The sequence below is a fragment of the Papilio polytes genome, unplaced genomic scaffold (assembly GCF_000836215.1).
Source record: "Papilio polytes unplaced genomic scaffold, Ppol_1.0 DF824102.1, whole genome shotgun sequence".
NCBI lineage: Eukaryota > Metazoa > Arthropoda > Insecta > Lepidoptera > Papilionidae > Papilio > Papilio polytes.
This window is the reverse complement of record NW_013525102.1, coordinates 709669-732909: the sequence shown is the minus strand read 5'-3', so window position 1 is coordinate 732909 and position 23241 is coordinate 709669. Positions and strand designations below refer to the sequence as shown.

At 33.9% G+C, this 23241-nt stretch overlaps 7 protein-coding genes and 2 non-coding genes across 11 annotated transcripts in view; 2 read left to right on the top strand and 7 right to left on the bottom strand.

Moving 5' to 3' along the window:
- Positions 1-4873, bottom strand: part of LOC106099651 (protein FAM73B) — a 50332-nt gene extending 45459 nt beyond the window's left edge. Inside the window, exons 1-3 of the mRNA XM_013278250.1 lie at positions 4718-4873; positions 4244-4400; positions 3964-4101 (exon numbers count right to left, since the gene is read on the bottom strand). Coding sequence (XP_013133704.1) covers positions 3964-4101; positions 4244-4400; positions 4718-4813 — 391 coding nt within the window. The 5' untranslated portion in view covers positions 4814-4873. The remainder of the gene's footprint in view (positions 1-3963; positions 4102-4243; positions 4401-4717) is intronic.
- Positions 2517-2588, bottom strand: Trnap-agg. The gene has a single exon. It is a non-coding gene; the product is annotated as a tRNA-Pro (tRNA).
- On the bottom strand, positions 3193-3264 carry Trnap-ugg. Its single transcript has one exon. It is a non-coding gene; the product is annotated as a tRNA-Pro (tRNA).
- Positions 4874-5444: 571 nt separating the features above from the next.
- On the top strand, positions 5445-8533 carry LOC106099714 (F-box only protein 42). Its single transcript, XM_013278332.1, has 3 exons — positions 5445-5798; positions 5906-7110; positions 7351-8533. The coding sequence occupies exons 1-3, from the start codon at positions 5639-5641 to the stop codon at positions 7822-7824; spliced, it is 1839 nt and encodes a 612-aa protein (XP_013133786.1). The 5' UTR covers positions 5445-5638; the 3' UTR covers positions 7825-8533.
- Positions 8534-8724: 191 nt separating this feature from the next.
- LOC106099713 (pre-mRNA-splicing factor SYF1) lies at positions 8725-11635 on the bottom strand. Its single transcript, XM_013278331.1, has 2 exons — positions 11398-11635; positions 8725-11249 (listed from the first exon to the last, which is right to left on the bottom strand). Exons 1-2 carry the CDS (start codon positions 11434-11436, stop codon positions 8757-8759), a joined length of 2532 nt encoding a protein of 843 aa, XP_013133785.1. The 5' UTR covers positions 11437-11635; the 3' UTR covers positions 8725-8756.
- A 431-nt stretch (positions 11636-12066) lies between these two features.
- Positions 12067-17255, top strand: LOC106099728 (zinc finger CCCH domain-containing protein 13-like). Of its 2 annotated transcripts, none has more exons than XM_013278356.1 (9): positions 12067-12860; positions 13471-14741; positions 14849-15015; positions 15307-15394; positions 15470-15690; positions 15827-15922; positions 16007-16124; positions 16262-16587; positions 16747-17255. In XM_013278356.1, the coding sequence occupies exons 1-9, from the start codon at positions 12295-12297 to the stop codon at positions 16960-16962; spliced, it is 3069 nt and encodes a 1022-aa protein (XP_013133810.1). In that variant the 5' UTR covers positions 12067-12294; the 3' UTR covers positions 16963-17255. The 2 variants fall into 2 exon arrangements, with proteins under 2 accessions (XP_013133810.1, XP_013133809.1); XM_013278355.1 differs by having other exon boundaries at positions 12068-12860; positions 15467-15690.
- Positions 17193-18692, bottom strand: LOC106099729 (probable alpha-aspartyl dipeptidase). Of its 2 annotated transcripts, none has more exons than XM_013278357.1 (3): positions 18188-18692; positions 17523-18086; positions 17193-17400 (listed from the first exon to the last, which is right to left on the bottom strand). In XM_013278357.1, exons 1-3 carry the CDS (start codon positions 18397-18399, stop codon positions 17340-17342), a joined length of 837 nt encoding a protein of 278 aa, XP_013133811.1. In that variant the 5' UTR covers positions 18400-18692; the 3' UTR covers positions 17193-17339. The 2 variants fall into 2 exon arrangements, with proteins under 2 accessions (XP_013133811.1, XP_013133812.1); XM_013278358.1 differs by having other exon boundaries at positions 18351-18692.
- A 429-nt stretch (positions 18693-19121) lies between these two features.
- LOC106099920 overlaps positions 19122-23241 on the bottom strand; it is an 8163-nt gene continuing 4043 nt past the window's right edge. The window contains exons 2-3 of the mRNA XM_013278611.1: positions 19918-20081; positions 19122-19346 (exon numbers count right to left, since the gene is read on the bottom strand). Of these exons, the coding sequence (XP_013134065.1) occupies positions 19164-19346; positions 19918-20081 (347 nt within the window). The 3' untranslated portion in view covers positions 19122-19163. The remainder of the gene's footprint in view (positions 19347-19917; positions 20082-23241) is intronic.
- LOC106099921 lies at positions 21555-23148 on the bottom strand. Its single transcript, XM_013278612.1, has one exon. It carries the CDS (start codon positions 22928-22930, stop codon positions 21644-21646), a length of 1287 nt encoding a protein of 428 aa, XP_013134066.1. The 5' UTR covers positions 22931-23148; the 3' UTR covers positions 21555-21643.

Here is a 23241-nt window from a genome sequence, read left to right as displayed (position 1 = left end):
GGTGTATTTTGTTTTGTTTTTAGTGCATTTTGTTTTGTTTTTAGTGTATTTTGTTTGGAAGTCGGTTTTGTTTTTTTATTAAAAAGTTTTTGTTATATAAAAAAACCACGGATGACGTCACTAAAACGCAATCGGTGCCAGAAATATTTACCAGTCAGCTTTATTAATCAATAAATTAATTTAGAACCTCGCCTATCAATGTTTCTAAACCATTGATCTATTTATACAAATAAAGCTTCTGATTTCGATTCTGTAATATCACAGACAGTTACGAAATTCATTGCTTTGTAAATCTTTTTCATTCTTCATCGTGACTTGCGTTTTATTAATATTCCACCAAAATATAAATTACTTTCCAGCCATTTCGAAGTGTACAGAGATTGTTTAACACAAAACATTCTTATAGCACACTAGCTGTGGCTCGCGACTTCGTCCTCGTGGAATTTAAAATAATAAAAAATTTAGACTATGTTACTAACAGATAAATTACCCTCCTAACGGTGAATTTTTAAAATCCCACTAGTAGTTTTTGAGTTATTTAAATATATAAAAATATCCAAAAATACAAATCATTCTTCGTTATATTATTAGTATAGAAATATAGATAAGAAAAAAATTATCCTTGAAGACAAAATGCGCTAGTATTCAGTGAACATCAAAAGATTCGAGTAAAATTATTTTTTCTTTCACTTGACACAAGGCTACTGCAACTGACATTGCAAAAAATAGCAAATATCTAACTGTTGGTTTCATTGCTAAAATTACTGTTTTCTACATTTCTTTGTAGGCAATGGAAACGCACTTTAGTATGAATAAAATTATTCCAAGGGAGAAGTTTCTACTGCACATCGATAGTTCACAGTATCGTCATAAAACTCTACTAAGTCGTTCAGTTTCGTGACTGTGGTAAGAAGGTAGGGAGTTTAGTGACGGTGTTCTTTAATTTAGAAGTCGTTTGCACGCCAGGTTTTGTTAAGCCCTTTATTAGAACAGGAAAGAACTCTTATCGTAAGCGATACGATGTACGCTTGAATAAGAAAAAAACAGTTATCCAACTTTGAAGTAAACAAAGAATCAAAATCGGTCCACTAGCGGCGAAGTTATGCCGTAACATAAAAAAAAAATAGACAATTGAGTACCTCCTTCTTTTGGGAAGTCGGTCAAAGAGGGATATTTCTTCATAGGTAAATCATTTCGGTAATCTCAGAGTAAGCTGGTCATATACATTAATCCACGGGTAATGCAGCACATTCATTTTATCTCAAACTAGCTGTTGCTCGCGACTTCGTCTGCGTGAAATTTGAAAATTATAAAAAAGTATAGCCTATGTACACTCACCGATAAATACCCAACCACTTTGTGTCTGCATATCATTAAACCTGTTATTCAAAAATAATAAACTCCATACATTCAAAATACAAAGTCCCAACATCAATCATTATAAATGTAGCTTTAGAAATCTTCAATTTCTTACACTTGACGATATAAGCATACACTTTGAGTTGTACGAACAGGAAGTGTTCCTTTCACCCGCGATTCCGCGACGCTCCCTTCCCTTTGTGGCGACATTTCAGTGGAGTCTAGCTTAGAGCTACGCGACTGGAAGAGTTTTAATTATTACCGACAGTAGGGTGCGGTGCTGTGCGATGCGGTATGCTCCTAACACGGGATATGAAACCCTTCGACGAGTGAGATGCACTCGCAACTCAATTCAAATCTCTAAAAGTGCAATTAATTGGAGATTAATTAGTTACAGATCAATTGAATCTATTCTTCAATGACATAGCTATTCAATTATATTTTAGTCTAGAATATTAACTAACGTCAACTAAAGATGATGCCTAATACTGATTTAAAAATACTTCCACTAGTTTTCAGATTGTGACCAAACGAAGTTAATTTTTTATAAAAGGTTGAGGATAACTGGCGAAAGACACGCCCCAGGAAAAGACTTCGCTTAACTTTCCCTGTTCGAAGAAATGTTTACAGTTGGTTCGTTAGAAAGAATCGGTAACCCCAAGGGAGCATGACGTAACTCTATGTAATCGTGGATTTCCATTGCTTTCACTCTCGTACTAAATGAATCTGGCATCCCTTACATTATGTTTAAGAAAGCTGAGATAGCAATACATTTTTACTGGAATGACTACAGTGGAAATCTACAGCTACGACACGAAATATCGAATTCCGACAAACATTGTATCAACTTATGTCGTTACGGAATCAAGAATTTTAAACTACATTGTAGATAAATCTCGATATTTGTTTATCCCTATCTGAAATTTAATCTTAGTTATTTTAAAGAACTAATTTATTAATTACATTTAAGAATAATTTAAAGCAAGAAGTTAGTTCGTATTTTGATTTAAAAAAACGTTCACAAATTCATTACGTTAAAAATGTTGAAGTATAAGAATAATATGCAAATGTTTTTGAGGCATATACTACAATGTCATGATTTTTATTTGTTTCAATTAATTAAGAATCAATACTTTAAAAAAAAATACAAAAACATTGGGCTCGTCCGGGATTTGAACCCGGGACCTCTCGCACCCTAAGCGAAAATCATACCCCTAGACCAACGAGCCGGTACCTACACTATTGAAATTAGTAGTCACGTCTTACACGTAACATTATTGCGTTCATTATATCTTTTACGTATTAAAAAAATATATAGAGTTAATAATAATAGAAATTATAATATACAATAAAAATAACGACACTAATATACTAACAAACGGAATTTTAAAAAAAAGAAGTTTTTATACCTACACATAGTTTACTAACACCGAAGAGAGAACAGAGTTGTAAAACATGCTCGTTCCTTGCAATTTACAAGTCGTGCCATGTGATTACAGATATCTCCTTGTGTCAGTAGGTCGCAAACGTGCAAGGAATTCTAAAGAACGGAGCCCTGCTGAACCTACCGCCCTATTGTTTGAAAATAGGCCACATCGCGTAGCATCTTGATAAGGGTATGGTTCCATTGCTCTATTTTAAAAAAGAAAAGTTGCGATTGGCACTGCGATGAGATTGCAGGTAGCAATGACGCCAAAGAACAAACGGCAATGAGATACTTTCAAGACGGCTACATTGCAGGTACCTCTTTGACTTTTATATACAAGTTTAAAATTGTGCAATAATTTATTCTTAAAAAAAATTTAATTATGTTAAGTGAAAAAACAAAAGACAGGGCTCGTCCGGGATTTGAACCCGGGACCTCTCGCACCCAAAGCGAGAATCATACCCCTAGACCAACGAGCCATGTCTATCAATAACATAAAAGACGACAAGATCGAAGACAAAATTATGAATTTAATAATAAAAAAAATATTATATTTTCATATGTATGTAAAACATTAAAATTAGAACACTATTTTCAAATGTTTCATTAGTAGAATTTCTTAAAATGACTTAAATGCAATGTAAGTCATTGCAGGCCGGCAAAGAAAAAATGAAAAGATAAAGTGTGTTAAAACGAGTTAGTTGGTTAATTTAAAAATATCTTTCAATGATTTGAAGTAAAATGTTTTAAAAACTGATTTGATTTATATTAATAATTGCCATCTGTACTGTACACCATAAATTAACTAAACAGTGTAAAACACTATTGTCTTCCCCTTTTAACTACTCATCAATAGATGGCGCTGCAAAAATTTTTATTTAACCAAACGCCGTTAATCAATTTTTAAAGTTTGCTTTAACCCCTACAAGCATTGAACTATATTTGACCCTACCTATATGCATGAATTAAATATGTGCATATCAATACGCACTAAAAAACCTTTTCTAAAAATAAAACAACGCAACCCGACATTTTTATTTTAAAAGAACAAGCTATTCAACCATAGATGGCGCTGTACCATGGTCAGTTTTAAAACTTTTTGTAGTTAATAGTTGGTAAAACTTTTAGAATAAGACCTTATTTAAATAGATAAAAAAAATATTATTTGTAGTACTTACCCATAACACCTAACTGCTGCGGTGACAGCGGCGCTGCATCACCACCACCGGAACCAACAGATCCTGATGCCATAGAGAGACGTTCACTGAACCCAAGGGGACTACTCCGGCCACAGCTGCTAGCAGCTGATCCCATCCCTGAAACAAGGAAAAGGTAACTTAAAACACCAAATAACTGCATACATCAATGTAAAGAATAAGAATCAAATACAAAATAAATTTATGAAAGTAGGAACCGGCCTGGGAGATATTGCAGTACAATTAAATGTTTATAAATTACCTCCATTTGGACTTCGCATTCTTGAAATTCTTTTATTAAGTGCCCTCTGAATTCTCGGATTGAGGATGGGTTTCGCACGTCTCCTGGCGAGGTATCTGGATAACACTCCTACCACAACAGCACTTGTACCAACCACACCTATGCTCCATAACACAACCTAAAGTTTAAAGAAAATATTAAGAGTCGGAGAGAAATTATTTTCATCCATACTAGTATCTTATTAATATTCACTATTATCTTATCATTTGAACAATATAAAGCTTTAAGGCTACTCCATGACAGTTTTTTCGAATATTTTTGAATAAATCTGTTGTTAACAAGTGATAAACTTGTTTATTTCAGCTGTAACACTTGCTACATTATAAGAATAGGATGAAATTAAAAAAAAATGCCAATCCATTTTTTCTCAATTTTATAAGAGTTTTGAAAAAAAAATACAAGGTCAGCTGTTTAACCACACAACAAAATTATCACCTTTTGTGATGTTGAAAGATGAATTCTGTATGACAATGCTTGTTGTAAATGTTTCAATTTGTCAAATATTGGACTGGCTTGTATTAGGTGTTGCATTATTAATAGTTTTTAATTTATAAACATTCACTTTTACCACTATTTACATTTACACAGTTCTTTTTCAGGTTATCTGTCAAATTATCGACATGACATAACATTATAAGATTATTTTAATGTTCTTTTCTTTAAAACTCATCTTGGAATAATTGTAACATACATATTTGATCATTTACATCGCATGTAAATCACTAAAATTATATTAATCTTGCTTTATTATACAATAACAAAACTTCTTTTAAACATTCGCGGGGAAAGGTGAACAATCGTCCGAAAATAATTTACTTAATTGTAAGATATGAAGAGTTAGAAATAATCATAACTTTTACTTACTACTTAAATTTTAACTCTACTTGAATAAAAATTAATCTTAATATGCCTTCGGCGCAATTTATTAAATTTGATGCATCAAATAAAAGATTACCCTGTAAAAAATGTGCGACTGATTAACCAGTCTGATACAAGACCAAGAAAATGAGAATTTGCTGCATAGGTAAAACGGATTTTTATTTTTCGCATTTGTAATTAGTGAAATACCTATATTTGATTTGGTTAATATCTTTTGTATTAAATTACTGCGCATGATCATAAAATATAGTGGAACGTCAAAATTCCGCGATTATCTTCTGACAATTTGACATAAATCTATTTATGACATTTTCACGATGTGCAAGAAAGACAATGTTTTAAAATCGGTGGGAACCACCTATTGTTTTTAACAGTCAACGTTCTTTTACAGTTTAATAATCCGTAACATATTCATTTCTCAATGATATGGATGAATGATAAATTGTGATTTAATTAATAGGAACACTCCAAGACAAAATGGAACTAATGCAACAGTCATGGGAACATGAAACACTATCAACAACAATCGAAGACCTTCCCGATGAAGTTTTGGAGTTTATTTTGAGCTTTCTACCTCCGTATAAAGACCTGCAAAATTGTATGACCGTCTGCAAGAGATGGTGTGGTTGTGCTCAAAGTAAGTGACGTCTGGTATTGTCTTCTCATTTACAAATCTTTTTTGTACATTAACATTTACGAAACCATTTTTGAGATGTATTTTCACATTGGTTTAATTTTTTTCAGATGTATTGCGTAAGACATCCATAAAGCTAATCAAAGCTGTTGCTGAGTTTAATATATTGTGGAAAAATGTCACCTGTACTGATATTGGGCCCACCATAACAAAAAGATTTTCTCATTCAGCTTGTATTCTGAAGAATAATATGTACGTATTTGGTGGATGTACCACAAATTCCACTTCATTTAATGATCTCTGGATGTTTGACTTATCTAAAAGAAGTTGGATAAGACCTTTAGCAACTGGGACTTATCCTGTGCCCAAGGCATACACATCAATGGTCCATTATCAAGATTGTCTTATTGTTTTTGGAGGATGGACATATCCCTCTCTCTCGCAATACTATCAAAATATCACTATGTTCAATGATATTCATTTATATTGTGTGACTACAAATAAATGGATTTTGATAACTGCCACAAACCCACCACCCCCCATGGCAGGCCACTCAGCTTGTATCAGGGGAGATGAGATGATTGTATTTGGAGGGTTAGTCATGTCTGCAGCCCAAAATTACCAAATGCAATGTTCAAATGATGTCTGGGTACTTGATATAACCACATTCAATTGGAGGAAGCAACAAACAACCAAGCCACGACCCTCTCCACGCTATGCTCAATCACTAATTACTCTGGATTCTGAAAGACTGATGCTTCTAGGTGGAATACAAACATTGCACAACCGTTTCGTTTATAGTGATTGTTGGATCTTGACCATGCAAGGTCCTACATGGACATGGAAAGAAATTGCAGTTAAAAATAAAGAGTGGGCATCTGCTAATATATGGTGCAACCCTGCATGTAGAGTTGGAGACATGGTTGTAAGCCTCAGTAGGAGTAGACATGGTTGGAATGGGGCAAAACCATTGGTTACTTCTGCTGTAAGACTGTCTGCTTTAAATAGGCCAGAAAATGCACCAGTTTCTGTTCGAATCGAGCAAAGTCTGCAAAGACCTTTAGACCGGGATCAAAATATAAATGGAAGACGAGGAGTACTGCCTAGACAACCTGTATCTAGACAAGCTTCTGCCAACGTTAGTAATGAGCCTATGGCAGGTCCTAGTAATGAACAAGAAAAGGAAAAAGTCATTGCAAACAATGTTACTAGTCAAGAAATAAATTATGCTGCTGGACCTAGTTCCGATTTGAAGCTTAACAATAATGTTATTGATTTAAATAAAAAGGAAGCAATGAGAAAGAATAAAACTAAGGTAAGATTTATGAAACAGAATTCATTTTAGTTTTTGTAATAAACTAGCTTTTGTTCGTGACTCTGCCTGTGCAGAATTTTAGTTAAGTAAAAGTAAGAACTTTATGCATTCTACTAAACTACATCTATGCCAAATTTCATGGGGATCCATTGAGCTATTCAGGTGACACTTATAAACATCGATCTATCTAAACTTTGGCATATTAGTTAGCTATCTAGTTTTATCTGTTTCTCTTTACAGAATAAAGGACTGAAAATAGTCAGACAACTACAAGAAGCTAACAAATACAGAATGGCAGCATTTGCTTGTGATACATCAAATAATACACCACATGAAAATGATCTGATAAATCAAAGACAAATAGCACATTTAGAAAACCGATTAGAACCCTATCCACCGGCTGCAGAAAGGCCGGATGTTATGTATAGACAGCCACCAATAAAACGAAACACACTGACAATGCATGTACTTGATATATCTACAGTTCTTAATGGCAACTGTATGAATTACGTCTCTTGGTTATGTCCCCGATTGGGAGATATGAATGGTGCTCCTGAAGAATTAGTCATGTATTCTTTAGTTAAAGGTAATGGTGAACTCATTATGTTTGGGGGAGTGCATAATGAAATTAGAGTGGCCAGATTTGCCGACAACGCACAAAATATGTATTCAAATTGTCTACATTTCATCACAGCACCCAGAGACATTATTTAATTTTGTTGACAGTTTAAGCATTTCTTCATTTTTTGCATATAAATGTACAGTTTTGATTTATGGTACACATGTTTTTATTCATGTTTGTATGTAAATTTCTTTATTAATTGCTCAAATCAATGTTATTTTATGTTAAAGATACAGGTAATCAGTTGATTAATTTCATGTTTATATAACTTGAAGATACATGGTACAAGGATTTATAAATAGCCAAAAAAGGTCAGTCTTTTCTTTAATTTCATACTTACATAGATATTTTTCATTACAGTTTAATTTAGTTGTAAAAATAATTATCCCATATCTAAGTATTCATTGGCATATTTAATTCAGTATAGAATCGGCTGGGTTATAAATAAGCCTGCATTTATTAAAAAGAATTTGAATGATACAATGGTGCTTTTACATACAATACAGCTAACATTCATTATTTGCAGCATATAAACGTAAAAATATTTTAATTTAACAAGTCTTAAATATGTACAATTTCGCTTCTTGGCAATTTATCAATCTGATTATAGCATGTTTGAGCCCTTTTAATAGTTACAGTTATAATGGGAAAAAAACAAAAACCAATTGTACTGAAAACAAAATGAGAAAAGTGTTTATATGGATGTTGAAATACAAAAATTAATTATGATTATGGACTGATTGAATATTGCTATTAGAAATGTTAAATTTTTCATCTAACATTGTGACTTGTAAAAATAGGCACACAAAAATAAAAAACAGCACAATGCAGTGCATGTATGGTTATTAAATCTCACAATTTTTAAACAAATACTGCCAAATATGAAAAGGATAACTTCATATTCGCTAGATGCTTGAAAAATATGTTAACCATGTGTGAATTGAATGTAAACTCTGTAATTTCATGTGTATAATTTTATAAAATAAAATAGCTTTAATTTATTAAATTCAATTTATTTTCATTATTAATCTTTTCCAGGCGCTAGACCTCCAAATACAGCAGCTGGTATTTCTTTCTTCTGAACTGGCGCTATTTCCTCATCTCCACTATTTTCTTCATCTTCATCTTCATCAATATCAATTTCATCTGGATTTAGAACCTTATCTCCACTTTCCTTGAGACCCTGGGTTTCACCACGAACAAATAATATATTACCTCCTTTACTCTGGACAGCCATTTCAGCCGCTTTTGCTTCTAACATTCTCATACCATCCTTTATACCCGGTGCCAGATCAGAAACTGTACCTGCTGCTTGTGCTGCAGAACTCAACATTTGAGCAGACATCATGTTAACTTGGGTGTTATATGTGGCTTGTACACTTCTCTTAATTCGAAGCATTTCTCTCATGGTATCCTCATTTCCATGTCTTACTTCAAATTCTTTCCAAGTATTCCAGAATTCAGATGTTATCCTCGGATCACACATTTGACTGCAGTGAGAATATATGGCCCTGGCTCTATCAATTTCACCCAAACGAGTTTCCATTTCTGCAAAACGTACACACATCTCCCTCGCTCTTTCCTCTGGAAGAGTTTCAATAGCTTTTTCATATATTTGTCGTGTTTTAGGCACCCCATATATTTCAGCAGCTTTCTTTATATAAATGTTGAACATTTCAAACATTTCCTCAGGAAGCACTGCTGTGGTAGCACGCTCATATACCGCCATTGCATGCCTGGCGAGCCCATGTTCCTCCTCTAATTTTGCATAAAGGAGAAATATTGCTTTTGCAAATTCTGGTGGACAATGTTCTAAGCATTGTTCAAATAAATCTCTTGCTCTTTCAAGCTTGGATCCACCATATCTCTTTAAAAATTTAGTTAAATAAGTGTTCCAGATATCATAAACATTGGGCCATTTAAAAAGGGCAATGCCTTTCTCATAGGCTCTAAATGCCTCTTCGAAATAGTTGTGTTCTTCTAGGAAAAGTCCATAATTAATAATGATTTGAGGTGTTGCTATTTTTAAATCAATGATATGATCATACACAGCCTTACAAGACTTATAAGTGCCAAAACTCTCTTCAAGGTCAGCATACATAGACCAAACTTTCAATGACTTGTATAGCCTCATTTGGACAGTTTCATTATCATCATGATAAGCAACCTTTCTACTAGGTAAAACTGTGGCTTTTTGCATCAGCTTCAATGCTTCCTCATAATTTTCATGTTTTATTTCCATTTCTGCCCATTCACACCATACTGATGCTAAATCATCTACTTTTGCATAGGGGACTTGGGTTGCTTTTTCAAATATCAATCTTGCATCTTCTATTTGATCATTGCTTTCATAGAATTTTGCAAAACCCACCCACAATGTGTACAGTTTTCCTACTGCTAATTTTGGATCAACTGTTTGGACAGCTTCTGTATAAGTGTCAATAATTTCATGAGGTTTCCCTTCATACAATTTTACTCTCTTATGCCATTCAGCCACATTATGTGGATTTTGTCTAAGAAGAACAGAATTGAGCAGTAGAAGTCTCCTCTCCATTAAATATTCAAATCTTGCTAATCTTAATTCTAAGTCGATATCATCATCCTCTGTAGGATTTGGCTTCTTAGCAACTTCTTCCATCTTTTTACTTAAACTAAGTTCTTCAAATTGTGCATATGCATCAAAAACTTGCGTGAAATCCCTCACAGTGGTTACAGTCTGTATAGCTTCCTCATATATGTCTCTAGCCCTCTCAAAAAGACCACTTCTTACATAATAATCAGCAAGAGAGTTCCATAAATGACCCAATTGATCTGTGTATCTTCTCAACCCACCTCTTATTATTGCATCTACATTCAATGAATGAATTTTATCAGGATTTTTAGAAATAAGCTCACAAAGTTCATTCCATAATTGATGATTGGATTTTCCATGTTTTGATTGAAAATTTTCATTGTTAACAATATGGGCCAACTTTACAGCTGCTTCATCTAATTTACTTATTGATATAAGATAATCTATATACTCCTCAGTATCTTCAGGACAAAGTTTTAAATATCTTCTAAAAACTCTGACTGCTGTTTCTGGAATGTCATGTTTTTTCAAAAATATTAGGTATAAAGGCCATATTCTATGATGTTGTGTAATTGGGAGAGCTCTTAAAGCACAATCGAATGCTTTCCTAGTAGTTGTTATCTTACATTGATCAGTTAAAAATGTACAATAATCCATCCATATTCTTGGCATTTTATGCATAAATACTAAAGACCGTTCAAAGCAGTTGTTTACATCTTCATAACAAGGGTCTGTAATACAGCGACCTCTTATTTGAGATCTTCTTATTTTCAGATAATTATACCATAACTTAAAAGATCCAGGCAGTTCTTTTAGAGCTCTTTCATATATCATATTTATTTCATGTTTAGGTGCACCCTTCTTGTGCTCAATGTATCTTAACCAGTGTTTGACCGAGTAAGGATTTCTTAATATTTCCTCTTCATACGGTAAATCTTCTTCACTCTATAACAATAGAAAATTAGCTCATAACAAGATCCATAATCTCAAATAGAAATTTATTAGAACCTAACCTAAAAAGTTTTTTGTCCAAAAACAATATTTTCATAAGTTTTATAGCAATCATTTGGATAGCAGTGATGATGATACTTACAAAAAATATATCGATTTCCTTTCCGTCGAGCAAAGGCATTGTAACTGATTGTTTTGTAAGCAGCTTAATTTTAATTTTTATTTAACTTTCAAGTTGATCATTTATCAACTTGTCTATTAATTACATAGTTCAATTGAAAACTAACTAGAAAAATGGAGTGGCTTGTTATTATTTAGCAAAATAAAAATTATAGAAATACAGAACGCAGATACAGATGCAGAACCATAGATTGTTTTTTTTTTGACAAAAAGGGTGGACAGATAGCAAACAGCAGGTTTGTGTAACACAGATAAGAAATAAAAACTCAATTTTTACATGTTGTAATATTTAAATGTATATCCACATTAAAGAATACTAAGGTTAATGGTAAACTGTTATTTATTAAAATCACATTTTTAGATCAGCGTAGCACAATGGACATAGATGACATATTTGTATATACTATGTTGCCATATATCTAATTCAACTTATATTACACATGTCTTGAAAAGTTTTACTAGATTTTGTCTTTATTTTGAACTATAGCAGTAGTTGTAGATATAAATTCCTATTTTAATAAGGCTACCACTGTGCTTTATTTCGGTTATTCATTGCTGTTCGAAAAAATAAAATTAAGAAAGTAAAGATTTGCTGGCCTGCTCTAGTCATTTTACGCTGCTCTTCGCTCACAAAAAAAAAGTTAAAATGGCGGCCGTTTGAATCGGTGTCGGTGTTTTTGGCAATCTTTTCTGTACTAAAGTAACACATTTTCCGTAATAGAATAAATAATTAATCTATAATCTTATAGTATATATCTTATGAAATCGTAAACAATAGAAATAGCTTTATAGGGCAAAGTAAATGCGCATTCGTCTCAATTAATTGTGTACTTGGTAAGACCAATGTTTTTCAATTATAATGTCAAAACAAGGAAAAAGAAAAATTACTGTGGAATTACCGAAAACAAAGGACCTAGCAAATAGACCTAGTGTTTTTGAGCGCCTTGGGACCAAAAAAACTTCTAGTACAAGTGGTAAAAAAACAAGTGAATATTGTAGACAGTGGGCACAACACGGCAGTTGCGTTTACGGCAAAGGCTGCAAGTTTGCTGTTACGCATACGTTAATAAGTCCATCGAAACAGCGAGCAGCTAACAAAGATAGTGATCTTAAGAATGCAGTTAAAGATGACCCTAAAAGCAGATTGCATTCTACAGTCGTAGTTAGAACAGGACGCAGTCCAGATGGAGAGATCGATAATTGGGATCAAAGTGACCTAGAATATGCTGACACAGATGTATTGGAGAAAAGGAGGCAGCAGTTGCAGCGCGAATTAGAATTGCAATTGAAAATGGATTCAACTAAAGATATGCGTAATGATAAGAAAAAGATGGCATCCAGCTCATCCTCGTCTCGTAGCTCCAGTTCCTCAAGCGTCTCGTCGTCGTCCTCGGATGGTACGTCATCATCATCCTCATCTGGCAGGTAATATTTAAATTTACATTTGATTTATAAATTTGCCATATGTTTACACTCCTATTAGATATATAGTTTTCTATTCATTACTCTCAGAGTGTAATACTTTTTACTGAAGAACTGAATTTGTGATAATTTTTCATTAACAAATCAACAATCTGTTGGCACAATTCTGATTGTTCTTATGTGCTGTGAATCTCAATGCTGTTTTGTGAATTTGACTTGCATCCCTGTTTCTGATTTGAAAAAGCATTTCTTTTCTAGTCATAGAATATAACATACAGAAATGATACAAATCAATATTTATCATAATTTTTAAAAATGTGAATAATGGACTTTATTTTCGAACATTATCAAAACTGAATTTCTCTTTGTTAACCAATATTTTCTGATGTTATAAAATCAAAATAATGTATATGTTAAATAAATAAATTAAATAATGTAATAAAGAACCGATACATTTCATCACTTTCTTTTTTGGTTATTGCTGATAGAAGTAGCTTTATTTTTATGTAAATGTTATAGTTATTTGTCCAGCTGACTAAAAATTGCAAAAACAAACTGTTATTGAAGATGTTGCATATTATTGATGTTGATTACTGATTAAAATCTATTTTAGAGATGCTAAGCGAAAAGTAAAGAAAACGAAACTTAAAAGAAATTCGAGTTCTTCCTCTGATTGTGAGACCCCATCTAAAAAGAAATTGATAAAAAATGATTCTTTGAAAAGGGACAAAAGTGAATCAAAAAAGACTAATGTCAAAAAAGATGACAGAGTTCTAAAGAAAACTGATGTAAAGAAAAAGACACTGACAAAGGCAGCGCTAGGAAAGAAGTCACTTTCACCAGGGAAAAAAGCTGGTGGCACTCCACCAATTGTGACTAAAACTCTTGCTACCAAAAGTGCTCCCAAACATGCCAAATCACCAGTAAGAAGGGAAAGGAACAGAAGTGTTTCTCCGCATTCTGTAAGAGACCGTGACAAAGATAGGGATCGAAATAAAGAAAAGGATAGAGACAAAGAACGAGAGAAAGAGCGTGAAAAAGACAGAGATCGCACCAGAGCTCGCAGCCGATCTCCCAAAAAAGCTAGATCAAGATCACCTCGACGACATGGGTCACACCCAAAAGATCCAAGAAGAAAAGAAAGCTCTGAAAGGAGTAGACCAGTATCGCCAAAAAAACAAATTAGAAGAGACGTTAGTGTGGAACGCCACAGAAAAAGATCTGCAAGTAGAGACAGAGAAAGAACTCGGGATCATAAAGATAGATCTTTGGAGAGAAGAAAAGATAAACATGATGATAAAGACAGGCATGATAGAAAAGATAGGGGAAGAGATAGAAATAAGGATATAAAAAGAGATGATAATAAAAGAAGGGGTCGGGACAGAGGATTAGGTGGTAGGGGTGGATCTGACAAAGGTTTAGAAAAACCTAATAAACCTATGGAAAGGCTTCTACCTCGTCCAGAGGAACGTTTAGCTGCCCTTGCAGCAATTTCAAACAGAACAATAGAAAGTGATAAAAATTCAACAACTTCAAAGGACAGACAAGATAATCATTCTGACAGAGGTGGAAGAAAACAAGATAGATTGGAAAGAGATCGGTCTACCAAGAGAGACAGGTTAGACAGTCTAGAAAGAGAACCTGGCGATTATGAAATGGGCATTGAACGTCAATATGATCATAGTCATAACATGGAACACTATGACAGATTAGATGATCGTTTTGATGGAGGGCCAAGAGATGACGAAAGATCTCCTGGGTATATTCAAGGAAGAGAAAGACATTATGATCCTGGATATGATATGGCTGGGCCTCCTCGAGGTTATCCTGAAGATGAAGAAAGAATTTATGGTGAATCTATGGATCACAGAGGAGTTGAAATAGGTAATTATACTTTATCCATAATCATTAATTTTAAGACAAATCGAAAATGTTTCGAAAAATTATTTAATGTTAGTAATTACTGTATCAGTATTCTACATTTTTCCAAGGGTATGACGATCGGCGGCCTCATCACGACCATTCGTGGGAGGGTCGTTCTGGGTCCATAGATCGCGAACGTGGGTACATACATCCACATAAGGATTGGGATAACGAAGACTATCGTGGTCCAGGAGATTGGGGTAGGGAGCGACATTGGCCTATTCATGATCCTCAGGTATTTTGTAATACATTATTTCAATACAAGTTTAAAGGTATTTTATTTCCCTTTCTTTTTTGTCCTAGGCAAATGTTCTCTACAAAACACTGTACCAGTATGAGCTTATTGACTATCGAAAAAGAAACTATTCATGTCCTATTCTTTCCCACATTTTCCTTGGCTGTCCTTATCCTCACATTGGTATGAACACATAAAATATATTGTAGACTAGAAAATTATCTATTTTATATATTTTACATTACATTACATTATATACATGTATTTGTCACAGAGCAATTTTAATTTTAGATGTCTGAATGGGGAGATAAGGATGCTGACATGGAAGTTTGGCATCATCGTGGCCATCCTCCAGGGCCACACCGTGGCAGACATCATGGTTAGGTTTTTATAATTAATACAAAATATGATGTAAGTTTCAAAGACTAAATGCATAATCCTTATGTTTCAGAAGATTTTAATCGTGGAATGCGAATGGAGCTTGGGAGGAATGACAGCAGTAAACGACGCGGTCAGAGAAACGATCCTGAACCTACAGTCAAAGAGTCTTTGCCACCTGCAGCATCAGCAACCGCTCCATCAACTCAGGAAGAAACCGAAGTTGAGGACAAACCAGTGCCAGATGATCTTAGTGAAATAAGTGACGATCCTGACGATATCTTAGAAAGAGAAGATGTAAGTTGAATTCAAAAAAGTTGTAAATACTTAATATTGCTTAATTTTTACAATTTGGTTCAGTATGACTTGGAAATTATCTTTTGTTAGGATTGCACCTAGTTTTAGATACTTATTAATATTTTATGTTGATTAGATGTTGGACCAAAACATAGATGAACAAATTCTTGCAGAAAAAACAGCTGATGAAGTAACATCAAAACCTGAGGGATCTGAAAAAGACTCTACTCAGGTATAAAATAAAATGTATATGGTAGAAGGTACTTTTTTAAAAATAGCAGCAAATTTTAATGTGAATTTTTTATAATCGATAAAGGACACAGGCGGCGCTGGTGAAGAAAAAGAATCACAGGAAGGTAAAGAGGATGATGATGTTGCCAATTTAGATTTTGAAGAAATATCTGATGGGGAATTAGAAGAAGAACGAACAAGAGGTAACAGATATATCTGATTATTTAGTAATTGTTACATTTTTAAATAATAAAATTGAAATTAACGATTTCAATTTCGTCATCAGTTTCTTTTCAGTCATCTTTCTAACTACTTGCGAATAATACAAGTTGTATTTCAGCTGGTTTAGGGGATGCATTGGGTGTCGATTGGGCAAGCCTAGTAGCAGATGCGCGACGCCGAGAACAAGTACCTTCCACTGGCGGGGCTAGAGACCGTTGGCGGCCAGAACGTGTGCTTGCTCGTATTGGCCTATCTATCCATATGGCTGGCAAAGACACAGTACAGAAAATTCTAGACAAAAATGCAGAGTCTATTCAAGCAGAAAAGAATCAACAAGTTTCAAATAATGGCGATGATGCGGTACAAAATGGTCAATGTGAGGAAAGTTTAGAGAAAGAGATTCCTAAAGATGTTAACTCTCTACACCCAATTGCTGCCATTCAGGTAGGTTATATGATTTCCACAAAATATTCTTATTCTCATAAAACAAATGTATGCAAAAATAATTAACTCCTAACATAGATTTACAATAGATATAATACTAGGTAATGTTACATTTAACTGTTTTAATTACAAAAAGTCATTGTCGTTATTTTTCTCAAGGTCGCCATCGAGAAGAGAAAACGTCAGCGTGCTGTGTTATTTGGATCTGGCTGCGAAATAACGCGTGGTTTAAGCGCAAGGCGCGATCTCGCCTTACGACGATATTTATGCCATTTACCAGCTACTGAACGTACAGGACAATCTCGCGTGGCTCCACAGCCGTCTCTATTTCATACAGCACGAGCTCTTTTGATGCAAGAACCTGTAACTGGCTGACAAAGGCCGAAAAAAGATTAAATTTGTTTACATCATGTTTTTAATGAAGTATTTACGGAATGACTTTGTCGAGTGGGGATTAAAATGTTCCTGATGTGTTGAAAATGTGTCAGTACACTGAAAATTCTTGAGTGATGTGAGTGAAGTGATAGATCAAAACAATGTGCAATAGAGTTAATGTTTAAAACCGTCATAATTTAAACTAAATATATTGAAACATATTTTCCTGCAATGCTTTTTAAAGTCTTTATAAGTGTAAAATATATGACAAATAAATTCATATTTTTATAGAATAGTGTATACTTTACATTAACATGATTTCTAATAAACATTTATAATAATTCTCTTAAAACTCATGTAGTATTATAACTATAGCTTCACTCTTCTAATAAAAATGATACATTATCACCAGTACTATATTCTGTTTTCTTCCCTCCTCTGGAACAAGATTATAAGGTTTTATTGCAAATATAATGATGTTTAAATGAATGTACAATTATTATGGAATATGTTGATATATCCTTATCTCTTATTTGTCAACTAATTTTGATTTTACTTACTTTTCAAACAAGACTGCACCAGCAACACCTTTTAATATTAGACAGTCCCCATCAATATGTAATATGGAACCTTCTTTCAATCCTAAAACTGATTTGGCATGAGGCATCTCCATATATTCACCAATTCTTTGGTCTCTTGTCTCACCTTTATGAGTTTCATTTTCACTCTTATCAATATAGTGTGGGTTGATGTTAAAAGGAACCAAACCAATGGCTTCAAAAGATGGTGGATATATTATAGGCATGTCATTAGTTGTATGGATGCTTGTGGTAGCCACATTAGTGCCTGCACTACTTCCTATGTATACCAATTTCCCTTCAAATACTCTCTCTCTAATAAGAGACACTAAGTTATGGCTATAAAGGGTGTCAAGTAACATAAAAGTGTTACCACCACCAATGAATATTGCTTGAGCATCATTGACTGCTTCCATAGGTTCTGCATATGTATGTAAACCAGAGACTGAAAAGCCCCAAGGTTCTATAACCTCTGTTATTTTTTTTGTGTACTCATCATAGTTCTTTTGCGCATAAGGTACAAACAGCAAATCTTCAATATTATTCCTGGAATTAATGATAGGCTAAGACACTTGAAATAAAAAAATCAGAAAAAGTGGGAATTGTATAGAAGTTCATAAAAGTAAACATATTATTTTCATACTTACTTTTCTAAGAGATTGCATATTTCTTCTTTAGCAAACTCCAACATGGAGTATCCATGACAATTAGAGGAAGAGAGCAATAACGCTTGGCATTGAGACATTTTGAAATGAGAATATCTGCAGCGGTTTACTAATTTTGGTACGAAATGAATACGTTGGAACTTACTGAGGGGCGTTTTGCGGTTTACAACAATGATTATACGTTGTATTAACATTAAGTCCTATTAAGATAGCACTTATCATATTTTACTTCGCATTGATATAGATTACAGTATATTCAGGTGGGTTTAGAATCCAAGGATAGAAAAACTTAGATATTTTGCACTTTAATAATTCAAAGATATTTACAAAAAACACAATTAAAACCCCAAAATCTATAAAAATTCCCCGTGGAAAACACGATGTTCAGTGCAGTTTCCTATTATGATTATCGTTGTTCTTTCATTGCCTGCATTTAATTTCATGAACCAATCATAAACTGCATTTTGCATAAATTCTGCATTGACAATTGAATTTGACAAAGACAGTGACACTGACAATTAAGATGACATTCTATGGGTTACCAAATAAAATAAAAACAATTTTTATACGTGGGACATTTATTTTTGCTTGTAAAATAAAAAAAATACATTGTGAATAGTTATTTTTCTGGTAATAGAACTAAAATAAAAAGACATTTGAAATAATCTTAATAGTGAGAGCGTTCGCACGCCTTTGACTAAACAATCGCACAATTTGTGCGATTGTCGATTGTTTCGCAGTCCATTTAACTGCTTAGTTGCACAATTAAAAATCGAGTAGTGTGCGCACCTCTATATGAATGAATATGAATGTTAATACTGTTAAGGTAATGAAAGATCTGCTCTTTCGTGTTCGTTCTAAATGCAAACTTTTCAATTACAGGATAAATTAACCGACGAGATTTAACAACTTTGAAAGAAAAAATGACACTATTTAATATTCAATTTAACTGCTATTATTATTTCATTGAGACCGAAAGATTTTCTGAGGTATCGAGTATGAAAAATCTTTCTTCTTGTGGTTTATCACTGCCCGGGCCTAGATAACGGTGTCTTAGCTCCAAATCTGGGGGCGCAGAAATATCTCCTTGCAATATGGTATATGCTTGATCTATAATAGCTTCAATTTCCGACTTCAGCTCCTGAAATATGATTGTTACCTATTATTTAAAGGAATGTTGCAGTTTCTTAGGGTCAGATAACACACTTTTGTATTAAAATATAGTGCGTAGATAATACAATCAATAGTTTGCTCTCAGTTGCAGAAAATGTACTAGTCCCTAGTTAAATTATTCAAAACACACAAGGTGTGTGGCATTCATATAAAAATCATTAACAAGCGTGTTCTACGAATGCTAAACTTTGAACCGTTGCGCAATGCAAATTACAAAGTGTGTGCAATAATTCAGTACCGGTTGCTGTAGTTACGCCATATAAGTATGTTAATTTAAAAAAAAAAGTGTTTATAGTTACTGGTGTCTAGTATATGTCTATACTAATATTAAAAAGAGGAAACTCTACGTTGTCAGTGAGTAACATATGCTATGTTTTATATTATTTTTTTATTTTACGCGGATGAAGTCGCGGGCGAAAGCTAGTTGTAAATAGTGGTAATAAGAATGTAGTCAATAAAACTTCTGAGATGGTTATTAAAATCGCTGTAAGATTGGATAATGCATGACCATTATATTCTATGAAGTAGAAGGTGCTTACGTCATACAGGTCGGGGCACCGCCTGGCGCGCTCGGCTAGCGCGGCGTGCAGGTGAAAGAGCAACAGGCCGCGCAGGTGCGCGTCGCCCGCGCCCAGCGCCGCCGCCGTGCGCAGCGTGTCGCGGCACAGCTGCTCCTTCAGCGACAGACGATACTCCGACAGCTCTGGAAACACAAACATCTCATAAACATAAGCATAAATATTTTAGATATTATTATATTTTGTTAAAATATTTTGTTATAATTTATAAACTAGTTGTAATCGACAAAAATATCGTTATTTTCAAACTAAGCAATCATACTTCATACTTAATATTATAAATGCAAATGTTTAGATGGATGGATGGATGTTTGTTAGCGTTTGTAGCCTAAACGGCTTAACGAGTATTGATGAAATTTGGAACAGATGTAGAGGATAGTCTGGAAGAACACATAGGCTACTTACTTTTGTTTCTTTTTAATATCATGCGGACGGATACACGGGTAATGATAGTATAACAACATTGATTAGGAAGAAATTGCAGCCATTTCACGATCGTAAATGAAAGATTACACGAAAACAATATAAGCTATAAACTATAAGGTAAATATTGCATTGACAATACTTATTGGCGATAATGATTGACATTACTAACGGTTCAGGTATGCAAATCCACCTGATGACGACGTGCGGCCGCGCGTTCTTCGCCGCTGCCCCCATGTCAACAAATCGATTGACTGACCCTCGCGAACAATGCCGGACTATTTTATTCACCGTCTGCCTACAAGCAGTGTGTCCGAGCACAGAGTGTACACTTAAGCAACAATGCGGTATACATCGCCTTTAATATTAACACAAGGCCTTGTGAACGCATTACGAATTTCCGTTCTTCTCTTTATGTTTATATATTTATGAAAATGCGCAGTTTTGCGACGCTCTAGAACGCAGTCGCTAAACTATTTTCGTTCCAAGTGTTAGTTTATGAATGTTGTTTGTTGTGCAGTAATTACGTGCGAGGGGGCGACAGTAATGATTTTATTTTTCACACGTTGTATGACTTTACTAAAAACTTTCTTCACCTCTAGCAGAAACCGAACTCACGTCATGGGTATAAATTCACATATACATATGACTTCTCTATAAATCTGGACATTGCAAAGTCTAATAGGTCTCAAATATAACTCTATACCAACCATTTTAATAAATTGAATATCTTTGTCTTCTTTATAGTAAAGGTTCTTGAAAGTATACAATATTTAATTACTTTTATATTGGTATACATTGAACATATAAAGAAAATTACATTAAAATGAATAAGAAACAGTATACATGTTAATTTTATGCTAACAAGATGTTGTATCTAAGTTGAGAGTGTAACTTGCAATATGTATGTAAATTTAATTGAATTTCTGTAACACGGGTACACAATGTTTATAAACCTTGGCATGCTTAGAACCACAATATGTCCTAGAAACGTTAGACGGCTTTTGATGCTGTACTTATTATATTTGTAGTTATGATAACTTATACAATATCAAATTAATGTAGTTAAACGATTTACAAGCTTACCCTTTTAGATTTGTTGAAAATAATTCTTAAAAATAGCAAATTCAATGGTAAAGATAGAAAGTTTTCAAAGTAATTTCAATAACATACTTCATTATTATTTAATTAATATTAAAAAATAACAACATGAAATCTCACCTGAAGAGACAGTCCCGTGGAGTGTACTTAGTGATTACATTCTTTAAAAATATTTCATTGCCTTACGCATTTGTTTACTTGTTATTATTTGAAGGTCAATGTTAGTTATGTTAGCTGAAAGCTGATACGACAGAAAGTATTTGATATATTTCAGAATACCATATAAACTCATTCCTTCAAAGTATCCGAGCTTAAGGGCCCATCTCAAATGTATGTCGACGAATATGTGGCTGCAAGGAGGCAAGAATGATTCAAGTCGTTTTAGGACTATACCATTCGGATTAATATCTTTGTCTTCTGAAATAATTCTCACAAGACTACCTACAATATTTTGCGCAGAGTTGATTTTTTCAATAGGTATTTTAGATCGGCAAGTGTCACATAACCATCCTGACGATGGATTTATAGGGTTTTCGGGAAGAATAGCTCCAGTGCAATGTTTATCGAAACATTTTATCGCAGATAGATTTGTTCCCTTTTCATATGGATCTTTGCAACGTGTACATTTACACCAAAAGTTTTTCGATTTGTACAACTGGTAGCGCCTTACTGGAGTACACCAAAGGAAATTAGTGTAACAGGTAAATATCTCTTCTCCAAGTTCTATATCTCTTGATGCATATACTTCCATGACGTTATTATTTTTAAACACATTTCTAGTATTTGGCACACAATTGTGATTCAAGAAAGCTGCTAAAGGAAACAAGCCACGCAATGGTATCGTTTTTTCTCTATCGTTCGTAGGAATTCTAAACGAGTTTATTTTAAGAATCGAGTGAACGATTTTTATAAATTCTATCTGTTCATTTGGTATAACGAAACCTGAACATAGATATTCTAATTCATAAAACATAGAAGGATTATCAAGTTGATAAAATAGTAACGATTCTTTTAGTTGTGAGGACAATTGATATAATTGTATATAAATACGCATTCGTCCAAGTATCTTTGTTTTTGTAACGTTGAACTTTGGCTTCCAATGCGTTGTGATGAAGATGCATTCTGTTAGGTGCATAGGAGATGTTTCGCAATTTACGCAGCACACTGCTAGTCCGCACTTTTCACAATAATTGCAGTCTTCACAGGTTTTGTAACAGTAAGCGCAAAACGTAGTATCGAGGTCACAATTTCTTGGTCCGATAGCGAGCGCCTTATTAGTGAAAATTAAACTCCCCTTCTCGATTCTCTTCCGAGTGAACAGTCCTCTTCCACCCAGAGATGATTTCTTTATAACACACAAAGAACTTTGTATAGCATCACTGTCACAAATCAAGTTTGATTTTAAATTATTGTCTATGTCAGTTATTATGGCTTGATTTGGGACCGACATTGTCAGCTTACCACCGTTTGAACGAACTAAATGTCAGCGAGTTAGCAGGCAGAGTTAACGTCGATGTGCATGACCCGATATGAAAATAGCAACTGGAATACTTAAATCTAATCTGATTCATGGAGTCGTTCCACGTGTCGATTCTGACGTAACTTGCGTTCGACGGACCGTGTTTAGTTCTCGCAGTGCTGCAACGTATTTCATGATGGGTATAGAAGACGTAATTAATAAAAAAACAAAACCGACTTCCAAACAAAATACACGAAAAACAAAACAAAATACACCAAAAACAAAATATTCTCAAAAAAACA

Excerpts from the sequence above, each read along its gene's own strand:
- LOC106099713 (XM_013278331.1), bottom strand. The coding sequence starts at position 11,436 with ATGCCTTTGCTCGACGGAAAGGAAATCGATATATTTTTT. Across the intron at positions 11,250-11,397 it reads AGGAAATCGATATATTTTTT|AGTGAAGAAGATTTACCGTA; the intron begins GTAAGTATCATC and ends CTATTGTTATAG.
- LOC106099729 (XM_013278357.1), bottom strand. The coding sequence starts at position 18,399 with ATGTTAATACAACGTATAATCATTGTTGTAAACCGCAAAACGCCCCTC. Across the intron at positions 18,087-18,187 it reads ATATGCAATCTCTTAGAAAA|GAATAATATTGAAGATTTGC; the intron begins GTAAGTATGAAA and ends CATTAATTCCAG. Across the intron at positions 17,401-17,522 it reads GGTGCAGTCTTGTTTGAAAA|AGGAGGGAAGAAAACAGAAT; the intron begins GTAAGTAAAATC and ends ATCTTGTTCCAG.
- LOC106099714 (XM_013278332.1), top strand. The coding sequence starts at position 5,639 with ATGGAACTAATGCAACAGTCATGGGAACATGAAACACTATCAACAACA. Across the intron at positions 5,799-5,905 it reads ATGGTGTGGTTGTGCTCAAA|ATGTATTGCGTAAGACATCC; the intron begins GTAAGTGACGTC and ends AATTTTTTTCAG. Across the intron at positions 7,111-7,350 it reads TGAGAAAGAATAAAACTAAG|AATAAAGGACTGAAAATAGT; the intron begins GTAAGATTTATG and ends TTCTCTTTACAG.
- LOC106099728 (XM_013278355.1), top strand. The coding sequence starts at position 12,295 with ATGTCAAAACAAGGAAAAAGAAAAATTACTGTGGAATTACCGAAAACA. Across the intron at positions 15,016-15,306 it reads GGCCTATTCATGATCCTCAG|ATGTCTGAATGGGGAGATAA; the intron begins GTATTTTGTAAT and ends TTTTAATTTTAG. Across the intron at positions 16,125-16,261 it reads AGAAGAAGAACGAACAAGAG|CTGGTTTAGGGGATGCATTG; the intron begins GTAACAGATATA and ends GTTGTATTTCAG.
- LOC106099921 (XM_013278612.1), bottom strand. The coding sequence starts at position 22,930 with ATGTCGGTCCCAAATCAAGCCATAATAACTGACATAGACAATAATTTA.